We start from the raw sequence: 12,353 nt of genomic DNA on the forward strand, positions 1-12,353 counted from the left end.
GCCAGTACGCATGCTCAAACTAAGAAGTTGACTCGGTTAGGCGAGTTGAATTGTTTACATGGGGAAAAGTTGTCCCGGGTGCCAGGGTCACCCTCTTTCGCTATAAGAGAGTAACCCTAATAGGGGGGTGGCCCTTCTAGACGAGGAAAACTAAAATATCTCATATTAACGGTCGAGGAGAATTTACAAAGAAAATAGGGAAAGGTTAGCTCGCCCAGGGTAGCTCGATGAAGAGGGTATCCCTTTCTAACCGGGACAAGTTTTAAAGTTTTTAAAAGGATGCAGAATTTGAGGTTATAGCGACACTATATGGGCTATAGCTTTCGCGGATCCTTGGTGAATACATTAGCGGTCGATGTTTACTGTGTTGGGTATGTCTTGCTTGACTAAGCCTCTTTCCATCAAAACAAGGGAGTTTCCCATCCAGTCTTGCATGTCTCATACCTATTCATAACTGTTAAACTGAATATTGAATGATTATCGAAAGCACGAATTAACATCGACATTATCTTTCTTTTTGAGAGAACTCTCAGTCGCTCATTAGAATTCTAATAACAGACATAGTCGGAAAGTCATCATATTTTATTGGAGCTTCATAACTAATAACGAATGTCAAACGAATGTACGTTTGAGAAATGCCTGATTCCATAGTGCAGTGGCTTTTAAGGCAATCATGCGTCAACTAACTGACACCGATCGACGCAAGAGTTTTCAAAACTTTGTGGTGAAGTCATTCACCCATGGATACCGACATAGATGACAGCAGTTTTGAATTCTTTAGATTATAATTATACAGATTCCTTGAAGGAAAAAGACTGCTTCGTCCTGCAAACAGAAAATTAAGTAAAGCTCCAATAATTTAATTCAATTAAGTAGTTCTAATTTTCATTTTGGAACCTTTATATGATTGCATGCAATTTATTTATGAGAAGCTTAAGTCCAGCCCACGTAAAGTCTATTGAAATCTTATGATCAATAATAGATGGATTATAATAATAGAATGACAAGAATGATTTATTAAAGTCAACAATTCCCAAGTCAATATCGTTGATAAGTGCAGTCGAGGTTAACCTCTATTAGGGGAGTATCTTTCCAGGATCTACAAAATCCAACATCTACAAGACAAATTGTGTGTATTAACATCAAAAACCCATGTTCGAAGTCACGAAGGGCTTTTTTGAGCGAAGAATAAAAGAAGCTTCGCTTTCAAGAATCAACTCTGTTCAAGGTTCCAAATCAAGGCAAGTATGCTCGGCTCCACGGTCAAATGCTTTACAAGACTGAATTATTATTTTGAAGATGTGCTGTAATTCAATTTTTTATCGCTGCTCGCATTTAACAAGTAAAACTAAAGATTTTTCTCACTCAGAATTATTCTTAGAAACCATGTATTGCACTTTAACGATCTTGATCTGAGTTACCTTAGAATTCGTCGGCTATAATCAGAACTGACTCTGAACTGTGATCGTTTAGACCTCAATGAAAAGATTATATTCTCGACAATTAATACAGAAATCCTTTTTTCTTGTTTTTGATTTAAAATAAATTTAGATCGTCTTGCCTTATACTAAGAGAGGAGGAAGTGTAAGTACAGTGCAAACAGACAACAACTTTAAAACATGCTCACATAGTTCTACAGAATCCGTTAGTCTTGAACAGTCTTATTCAATCTTTACTGAGCTTCTAGCTAATGAGCTTCAGCGTAAAAATGATTATGACAAGAAATGAAAACCATATATTTTGGCGGTAGTATGCGGCTTTTGATGCATGGAGATATAAAGAATTAGGAAACTAATACTATAAGAACTTTGCTAAAAAATGTATAACTTTACAGCGAGCTTGAGCAGTTTCTAGCAGGCCTACTCTGGGTCCTTACCCCGCCGGCTTAGATAAGTGCTTTATATTGTGCCATTTCCCACGGCTGGGTAGGCCCTTCTAGAGAATTCCTCGGCTTTCATCGCTTACTACTCCGGGTTATACCACTACTACGTACATAATGATCATTAGGCGAAAAGCAAGTCATACGAAAAGCAAGTCATAGTCAAGTCGTCATCAGTAACTCGAACACTATTTTTTATCAGGATAATGAGGTTTTTGAATAGATTTCATAGTGCCCAAAGGCTTGCCTGAATGTGTAATTATAATTAACCTTCTTGTTAAAATGAATCGACTCGACATGAATATTGGTCCAAAACAACAAGTTTTTCTGTCTGGATTTCTGCATATGTTTTGACTAGTCCTGAGTTTTAACAATCAGCTGCAGTCAGGATTGGTCAGGGTTGGATGAAACTGTTTGGTCGCGAGGTATGAAAGAGCAGTCACAGTGGAACATTAAGATGTGCGGCAGTATCTGATGAATGGACACCATGCAGGGGCAAAACTAGAAGTTATCAAAGAAGAATAGACAGTTTTTACTGATACGGCGGCCATCTTGAACTATGCGATGCCAAGGGAGTGGCTGGGTGAGGTTTTCCGAATAATTCTCTCGGTGTTTTGCATTCAATTGCGCATGCTTTTTAGATATGTTTCTCATCGGAAAGCTTAACGTAATATAAACATACACCAATACAGCTGTAAAGTCTATGATTTCAATAGTTTCCCTCGGCAGCCCGTAATATCTTTAAAATAAATAAAAAATAATTTTCAAGATGGCCGCCGTATATTTAAAAAAGATAACAAAATGTAACGTGATTCATGGCAATTCTAACTGAAAATCCTAGAACTAAATTTATTGACGGGAAATTAATCTTAGAATGAATAGATCAGTGACGGCGAGTAACGGAGGGTCCTTAAAGGTGGCAAATGCCGAAGACTAGTTATTTTTGCACTAGAATATGACGGGAATGTTTGGAAATGTGAGTCACTGGGAATGGAAAATACAAGAAACTAAGTGGAACTTAGACAGTTTGTTCCGTTCCGGGTGATCTCGTTTTGACAGCCCATCAAAAAACAGCCAATCAGTGGGCAGAAAGAAATATGATCAGGTGGTCCAACGAATCTACTGGGGAGAAACAAGTTCGGCCGCAGTCGGAGAAAATTACTCTGAATCTTTGCTTTCCTAGCTACTTTATGGACGCAATGCATTTCAAATTCTACCTATTCTTATAACCAATACCTATGGGTCAAATGGTGCATTGTGGTTTCAACTCTTTGACGAAATTATCGTGAAATTATATCTTTTTGTTCGCCGATAAACGACTGAAACTAGGACTTCCTCATCAACTACAATAATCCTTGGCGCGCGTTTCTCGAGCTAATCTGGTTAACTCCGAACGAGTTTAGAGGGTGCCATTTTGGTTCGAATGAAATGACACTGAAGAAACTCTGCTGACATCTGAAGTAACAACCTGCTGATATTGGGGGAAACGGTGTACAAAGTACGAAATATTTTTCAATTTAGAAGTCATTCGAGTGCATCAATAACGATACGTATGCTCATCATGAAATCATTGATGGCCGTCCAATTTTATTCCGCATTGCCGATAATACGTCAGTGTACGTCTTAGCTGAGCTAAGCACTTGCATTTATATCTTCAAGTATTAGAATGAAGTCTAGAATAGTATTTCTTTAGAATTTGGAAATTCAGTAAGCAAGCAAATCGGCGGAATCCGTTTTAAGTCCTAAAACAAGATGCTCTGAAGAAAATATGGTTAATTTTTGGTAAGGTACGAAATATATATATTAATATAATCTAAAATATTTTGAACCATGAAATATAACATTTCCTCTTATAGATTATCTTCGCTATTTTGTCGATTTTTTTCGTGTTATTCGTTATAATATTTTCATCTTACTTACTTTTTCGCTATCCATGGAAGTTTATTTATATAAAATATAGCCATTTAGAGCCAACAATACGGGTTTATATTCAATCATATATATATATGATTGAATGATTGAATATGATTGAATAATGTTGAAAAATGCTGTTCCATCTTTGTGATAAGTACTGAAGGAGTGAAGCTTTGCCTTCTTTCGTAAATCAAATAAAATCCACGGAATTCGCTATAAGCTTTTAAGTCGCTTTAATATATCATGATAAATTAGTTGATTTTAAGCTAAAAACAAAAACAGCCCTTCATCACCGTAGCAGTTGTAGCTTACAACTACTGTGCGAAAAAATTGTTCTATTCAAGCCCCAATTAAAGTAATACATTGAATTTTGAAGTCAAAAGCAAAGAGAAGTATTTTGTATTTATAGACATGCATTGTCTGTTATTTCAGCCTGGTTTTGGCTTTTGAAAGACCAGCTTTTTTTACAATTTTACCGCCATGAATCGAGCAGCAAAATAGACTACTCTCTGTTCAGAACCGCCGTGCTTGTCAGAAGCTAAGACTATTGTATTTTTTAAATGGTTGCCACAATTTTCGCAAGAATCATTAACCGTTAGTACTATCAAAGATCGCCTGTATTCGCTCCAGTGAGTTTCTAATTAACTTTTCTTCTCAAAACAATCTTTTACTAAATCAAAGGGAGAACTAATGTCTACTCGAGTCAGAGATTCCGATAGGAAGTTAGGAGATGCAAAGAATTGTCCGTTCGGGCAAGTCACTGAGAAATCTAATTAAAAAAACTTTTTGAAAAGTTTAACCATAGGAAAGTTTAACCAAAAAATACATATTAAACACAATTGTTTCTTCAACTCAAAGAGAGATTATCTAATATTCGTCTGCATTTGTTTTTCAATATTGACCTCAATGTTGAATAGCTAAATGTCTGAGTGCTGTGAATGAAGTCAACGGTGCAGTAACATGCTCTCTCATGCAGCTCAGGGTCCAGTTGCATAAAGATCTTTTAATATATAAAAGCTTAAAAACACTCGTAAGTATTGTCTTAGTACAATGGACTATTGTTTTAGGACAATACTTACGATGCTCTTATCTTAAGAGAGCTTTATGCAACCGGGCCCAGGAGATGAGTTTGAATCTCCAAGTGAGTAATCACGAAAGCTGTTTTCTTGATGAACTCTGTCTCATCCTCATCCACCAAAAGATCTTTCAGAAGACACTTAAAAGATCCTTCGTTCGCTAAATGGATAGAATTCTCCTGTTAAACAGGATTTTTTTTGTTAACAGATCCTAGATGAATACTCATAGTCCATCAAAAATACCATCAAAAACACTACAACCGAGGCAAAGCGGTGATGATGATACCAAGCAAGAAACAACACTGACTTATGAGGATCTGTATAATTACTTGTACAGAAGGAATGAAATCAAAGCTATAAACGTCAATGAAATCAACCAACAAAACAGAGGAAAACAAGCCACAGAAATATTCTGTAAGTCGTTAATTGAAAATCAAGGTCAGGATGTATGAAATTCGTTCCGCTATATACTAAATAGATAATGGATTACAGTATTCACAAAATTCTGTTTTGAAAAGTGTAAGCATTTGAATATAGAAATCAATAGTACTGACTAGATTAGGTGTTAAGTTCGTTGGGGAATCGAGAATCACAATCATTTCTTTCACAAGAAAATGTTTATGAATCCTTTGAGATCTTTTTCGAACGATACGCTTTGCTGATTGTTCTTTGCATCATTGAATTTAGTGCCAACTTGAGACAAATTGCCGCCAAATTTAATGTCAGGCAAGAGCTGTGCAGTAGGAAATTCACGAGCTCACAGTCATTCCCCGAAGAGAACATGGTGGCCTGGCTGCAGACTTGGCCGACCAACGTAGCGGCTATGAACTAAACGAAACAGTAAACATATTCGGTGTCTAGATTTGGTGAAGGTCGAGCTAGGAATTCATGCACGCAATTGATAATCAAACTGCGAACTGGAGCTAGAGATATTTTAGCAAACCAAACATACATACGGATATTTATCTATTTAAAGTGGCTTTCCGCGCTGTACTTTCATATATGGGACATTAAATGCCAATATGGCTGCTATGGCTTTGTCATCTCATTCTCGTTGAAATGTCAGGAAAATAAAACGACTATTACTAAAACTAGAGTGTGTTCAACCATGTGAGTCAAAATCCCTTGAGTTGTAAATAACAATGAAACAGACGCCATCTTGGTTGATCTAACAAGAGAAGCTAATGATGAATGCTTCGTTATCGTCATCCAAGATGGCGGCTATGACGTAACATGCACATGCTCTATGAAGAGATTAATTGTATTTTTTTTGCTAAGGGTGTGATGTTTGCCAACATGAAAGCACTGCAGTCTGTGAGAAACATAAGGCAGAATACTCCAAGCCCAAATCTATCACGGACACAGATAAAGAGTACAAACTGAGCTCCGCCATTGCGTCGTTCCCAAACGAAGTCCAGCTGTGTCGCTCGAGTATCCCTGGTTCCAAGTATGGTGTCGTTACCAAATGCTATATTCCAAAGGGGACTTGGCTTGGACCTTATGAAGGCACCAAAGTGAGGCCAGAGGGTGTGACTCTTGGAACGGATGCGACGTATATGTGGGAGGTAGGGCCGGGATGGTCTGGAGGGTAGACTGTAGACTTTTATTTATTCACACACTTATTTACAATATTCAAATATATAGGAAAGAGATATAAATATACCATTGAATTACAATAAACCAATCAAATAATAACAATCACGTTTGGGTGTGCGTAGCTGTCGAAGTAGTAAAAACTTTCGAGTCGACAGCCACAGAGACGTTTGTTTGAGAAAACAATTTGGGAACCTTCAATTTGGACGTAATTTGTTTTCAATTTTAAAGCCTCTTGCGTATAGACCAAATTCAAAACTCGCACCGATGTGAGACTTAAGTTGTGAACAAAGGGATCTGGCGTGACTCAAAGTAATCTGGCGTGATTTAAAAGTCACGAATCACGCCAGATTCCTTTGTTCACGACTTAAGCCTCACATCGGTGCGAGTTTTGAATTCTTTGTTCAAGTTTCATATGTAAATCAATATGTGTCGTCCATAACGTCTCATCCTCTATATCATATTGAATAAAGAAATAGTTCTCAAGGAAACTATACGTCAATATTATTCTAAGTAAAAGTGCTCAAATGCATATAACGTTTTATTTAAGGTTTTTCACGAAGGAAAGTTATCCTTTTATCTGGATGGAAGCGATGAAGACTCATCCAGTTGGATGAGGTTCATAAGCTGTGCTCGTAACAGCACAGAACAAAACCTGTACGCCTTCCAGTATTGTGGCAACATTTACTACCGGGCTTTTAAAGAAATACCCCCGGGTACAGAACTCCTGGTCTGGTACGATGAAATCTACCCGCACTTCATGGGAATCCCTTTGGAGATCCATGAAACAGAAGGAATTTATCAAAGAGGTAAATAAAAGAGTAATCTTTTGGTAACTAATTGTGGATACCAGCACTAAAAATCTCTTTCTCTCTCTCATTTGTTGAGGTGATGCAATACGCGCGCGTGGAACCAATTTTTCATATAATATGCTTGTAGCGCAACACAAGACGGAGAGGTTCCTTAGCAGCTTCAACCCCACTTCGTTGCGCGAAGACTTGCTATTTTGAATTTAGTGACATCTTTCCATATGAAAAATATACAAACTGTGTAGTAAATTAACCTGTAACTTTGCTCTAACCTTTCTCTTACAGCAGGTGATCCCAACAAGAAGGACAACGAAGTCGTGGTAGTCGTACCTCCATATATTCACGCTTCATGCTCGCTTCAAGACATACCCACTGCCCATGCTCGGATGGTAAATCCCGCTTCATCTCAGATTAATCCTGCTCTACCAGGTGTCTCTGCAGTGAATTCTTATGCCAGAACGTCTCATCAAGCTTCTTCAGGGTTCAATCCAGCCGACCTCCCTCTTGACGGGAGAACCAGGTCGTCATGGCAACAGCCAGGACACAGCGTTGCCTCGCCTGTGCCAGTCTCACACAAAGAGCCGGGAGAAACTTCTGAATTACTAAAGCGAAGAAAAAAACGAGCAAGCTTAAGAAGAGCACAGTTACCATGGCAACACGCAGCCAATGTACCTACCTCCCCCGGATCTGAGCTGTTGCTAAAAAGACCAAATAGTGGAGTAGAGGTGACCGGTGGACAACCGTTGCACTACCAAAGTACGCCGTCTTCATCCCCCGGAACTCAAATAGAGACACGATCACTAGAAGAAAGCTTGACATCAGGCATGCCAAAGTCTGATCCGTACAACTTACATATACAACTAGATTCAAGTTCGGAACCAAGTCCATCGCTAAGGAATCGAAGCTCTTCAAATCATGAACGTGCTGGTAGTAGTGATTCTTCCCCTGAGGCGAGGATAAGGCCAGAAGGAATCAACAACGATGATAATGAATTTCAATGTGGACAGTGTGGAAAGACATTTCCACAGAGGTCTGTTTTGCAAATCCACGTCTGCCCCAAAGCACCGTATAAACCGTATCACTGTGGTCACTGTTCACAGCTTTTCTCTGATCCAAACGAACTGCGGAACCACGCTATTATACATATCAATGAGAAGCCATTCAAGTGTGGCTATTGTTCTCGCTCATTCTCAGGTGCTACCACGCTCAATAACCATATAAGGACACATACCGGAGAGAAGCCATTTGAGTGCAGTGTTTGTGGGAAAACGTTTTCACAGGCTTCTCAGCTTAGCAGACACGAAAAGATACCTGGAGATTGTGTTCGGAAATAATTCATTAGTTAATAAAATTCCAGTGACTGTTTGTATAGGATAAAATACAACAATACAAATGATTGTCACAACGACGCCTCTCTAGAACCCTTTTGAATCTAATTGGTATGGATAATACTTGAGTCTAATAAAATTACTATTTCACAGAAGTGGGTCGCTTTAATAATAAACTTATTCTACTCAAACCTATTGATGGGTTGCAAACTTTTCCAAGAGAGTCAAAAGACAAAAACATGGAGGCCATTGTGGTACCGTTAACAATGGATGCTAATGAGAAATCTTTTGTTAAATGGCACCAACATGGCCGCGATGACGCAACGTGCAATCGAAGAATAGCTTTTCTATCAAAAAATTCTTACCATTATCGCTAGGTAGGAACGTCGTATGATGCAAGGCGGTATAGCCACCAATTATTTGAGTGGTCAGGTTTTTTAAACAAGTTTTTTATGTACTTGTGTAATGAATATTTTTTTACGAGAGCGAAAGATGGTTCTGACGGTAAAAAGTTGTACGGTTAAAACCAGATCAACCATATTGGTGGCAAAGGCCCTGATATGATACATTATCTTACTCCTATCATTAAATGTATTTGGTGATCCAACATTCTCTTACCCAAAGCCTTCACAGCTGTCTAAAATCGAATGCTCTTTGATTATTTGTTGAGAAGGGTATGGGTACGAGAATGGTGCTCCACGTGTTTGTATCATACTGAAAGTACCATACCACTAATTTTAACCCCCTCAATCAAGTCTGAATTTCAAGATATCGAACGTGTGACCTGTTTGATTGACGGAAATCCAAATCCCTACAACAAGTCTGGTATGTTATTTAAGAAAATGCCTAAGAGTAGATGGAGGGCTACACTGAAAATTAATTAAGGTATTCAGGAGACTTCTAATAGCCATTCCAAGGTTGAGGAAAAGACTGGGTCAACTTGCATGTAGTGCATTGTGGGATTGTTGTAAGGGACATATTTATATATCTATATCGTCCTCTAAACCAGTCCCACGATGCAATGCTCCGCAAACTCAACCAAATTTCCCCCTTAACCTGAGAATGGCTAATATTATCATAGGTATATTAGTATAAAATTAAACAGATCTAGAAATTGTTGTACATTAATTTTTTACGAAAGCAAAACGCTAACTTATAAAAATCATTATGATCTGAAGCACGTACTCGAGGTAAGAGTTATATATTTTTTAATGGATAATTTCAAGCTTATGTATTTACAACATTATTTACCAACATCTCTAGACCTTCATAACTAGTGCTGTCCTCGTATCTTTTATACCTTTTACGCGTTTCATTTCAGTTAAAGAAATTAGAGTAGTATTATACAATTTGGAGATATGCTATTTAGTTACAAGGCGCGCAGTCCCCGGGCACATTAAGATATGTCTGCTCAACTGCAACCCCTTAGTGAAACTTTTTCCGCATTTTAAGCAATGAAATGGCTTTTCCCCGGTATGCGTTCGAATGTGGTTGTTAAGAGTAGAGGCGCCAGAGAAGGAACGCATGCAGAAGCCGCACTTAAATGGCTTCTTTCCCTGGTGAGTTACAGCATGTAAGCGCATCAATCCAGGATTAGAAAACGTTTCGTTACAATGTCCACACTGATATGGCTTCAAAAGTACGCCTGCACAGATATGAGTTTGTAAGATTGAGCGCTGAATAAAGACTTGTTTGCACTGTCCACACTGGAGCTGCGTGGTTTTGGGGTCTACCGCCTGCGGCTGCGCATTATTCAGCTTGACGCTGATTGGCGTCGCGAAATGATCTTTGGGGTTTGAAGCTGTTAAACTTTTAGCTTGGTTCTCGTCTGTATTTGACAGTGAACCATTTGGCTGAAATCCAAAGACTCTTTTCCTTGTCTCATTCTGATTGGTTATAGGTACATCCTCTGGAAATTTAAGCCTTTTGATTGGCTGAGTTGATGACTCTGATGAACTTGAATCAGACGGGCTGGTGATTGGGGTTTTGTTGTTAGGAGAGGCTACGTTGAGTGACTGGTTAGTGAAGGGATTGTCCGTAGACTTTGTAGGTGTGGTAGGAGGTGTGGGTATCTTGTCTTGTGCTACCTTGACGCTTGTCTCAAAAACATGTGATGCACCTGCCAAAATGACAAAAATAATATTGCTATTATACTACTGCTACTGCTACTGCTACTGCTACTGCTACTGCTACTGCTACTGCTACTGCTACTGCTACTGCTACTGCTACTGCTACTGCTACTGCTACTGCTACTGCTACTGCTACTGCTACTGCTACTGCTACTGCTACTGCTACTGCTACTGCTACTGCTACTGCTACTGCTACTGCTACTGCTGCTACTGCTACTGCTATAGCTCTATTCTCCTTCTTTGAATACCCACCATTTGATGAAGCTATATCATAGATTCCTTCACAAGGTATTCCCATGTACTGTGTGTACATCTGGTCATACCAAACCAATAATTCCTGGCCAGGTTCAATGGTTTTATACGTGCGATAGTATATCTTATTCATGTACTGGAAGGCGTAGAGGTTCTGTTCTTCCTCGTGCCGCGCGCACCGAATGAACCTCATCCAACTGGCTGTGTTCTCGTCACTTCCATCTATGTAGCCATAAAGCTTACCGTCCTTAAAAATCTGAATAGGAAACGTATCATGGAGATTAGAAAAGGCTCGATTTGATTGTGTAGATCCCGGATCACAAATCACCGCTGTGTTACATGATTATGTACACATCTAAGAAGGGACAGCCTTGTCTCAGTGTCAAAATATTTACAAACTTAATCCAATGTATAATAACAAAAATTTACTTGCCTCCCATAAATAAGATGAATCCACCATTCCGCTAGCCTTGTTTGGCTCAACAAAGTTGCCTTGATAAGGCCCAATCCATGCTCCAATAGGTATGGTCTCGGTGGCCTGGATACCATACCCAGTTCCACTAGGGATACTCGACAGACAAAGACGTACTATATTTGGCATGTCTTTTGTTATCTTTGAGATTTTTTGATTCGCTGACTCGTTGATTGTCTTATCAGAATCTGGAAAAATATTTTTCAAAGGAATTAAATATAAATACTTTTAAAAAAATGGATGGATGGATGGATGGATGGATGGATGGATGGATGGATGGATGGATGGATGGATGGATGGATGAATCAAGTACATTTTCTGTATCATGTGGAATGTTTATCACTGAGCTGAATACCAAATTTAAGTTCTCTCTGATCGTTTACAACGCAGTGACCACCATTTGTAGCAGATAAGATTCAAAGACTACTATTATCAGCTTATCGTAACCCAATAATAAAAACACATCTGTAACTTTACCTATTGCGACCCCCAACTTTCTTTTTCCAAATAAGTAATCCTGAAGATCTTGGAACGACACCTTAAATGTACGATCATTCATCTTGATTCGTTTAGCTGTAGGCTCTACTAATCCACATGACCCATGGTTACATAAGATAGGTTGATACTGAAAATATAAACACATGACAATTTACTTTAACTTTCATTAACACCCTATTGATCTCCAATAGTCCAAGAGCTAATCTCTACGAAATCTCTTACTTTCATGATCAACCAAAATATTAGCTCATACCTCCCCCCTCGTGAAGAATGTCATGCTCTTGTGATTAAGTAAATCTTGAATATTTTATTTCAAGAAATTATGAGATTTCTATCCTTTGCCGAATCTTTAAAGCTCTCATTGCATAACTTAATGCTGTCCTAAGATTTAAAATCTAGCTGG

At 38.6% G+C, this 12,353-nt stretch overlaps 1 protein-coding gene and 1 pseudogene across 5 annotated transcripts; one reads left to right on the forward strand and one right to left on the reverse strand.

Annotated features, from left to right (window-relative positions):
- Positions 1-1,076: 1,076 nt before the first annotated feature.
- Positions 1,077-9,783, forward strand: LOC116303623 (uncharacterized). 4 transcript variants are annotated; one of them, XM_031713195.2, is made up of 5 exons: positions 1,077-1,241; positions 5,078-5,283; positions 6,148-6,434; positions 7,013-7,271; positions 7,557-9,783. In XM_031713195.2, the coding sequence occupies exons 2-5, from the start codon at positions 5,085-5,087 to the stop codon at positions 8,603-8,605; spliced, it is 1,794 nt and encodes a 597-aa protein (XP_031569055.2). In that variant the 5' UTR covers positions 1,077-1,241; positions 5,078-5,084; the 3' UTR covers positions 8,606-9,783. The 4 variants fall into 4 exon arrangements, with proteins under 4 accessions (XP_031569055.2, XP_031569056.2, XP_031569054.2 ...); XM_031713196.2 differs by lacking the exon at positions 1,077-1,241 and adding an exon at positions 3,033-3,377; XM_031713194.2 differs by lacking the exon at positions 1,077-1,241 and adding an exon at positions 3,428-3,666.
- Positions 9,784-9,790: 7 nt separating this feature from the next.
- On the reverse strand, positions 9,791-12,197 carry LOC148906355 (putative histone-lysine N-methyltransferase PRDM6; annotated as a pseudogene). Its single transcript, XR_016121296.1, has 4 exons — positions 11,930-12,197; positions 11,414-11,640; positions 10,981-11,236; positions 9,791-10,718 (listed from the first exon to the last, which is right to left on the reverse strand). The product of XR_016121296.1 is annotated as a putative histone-lysine N-methyltransferase PRDM6 (transcript).
- Between the last annotated feature and the right edge of the window lie 156 nt (positions 12,198-12,353).

This window comes from Actinia tenebrosa, unplaced genomic scaffold, assembly GCF_029948245.1.
Source record: "Actinia tenebrosa isolate PJP-AT-01 unplaced genomic scaffold, QUT_ActTen_1.0 PGA_scaffold5__44_contigs__length_20552954, whole genome shotgun sequence".
Lineage (NCBI taxonomy): Eukaryota > Metazoa > Cnidaria > Anthozoa > Actiniaria > Actiniidae > Actinia > Actinia tenebrosa.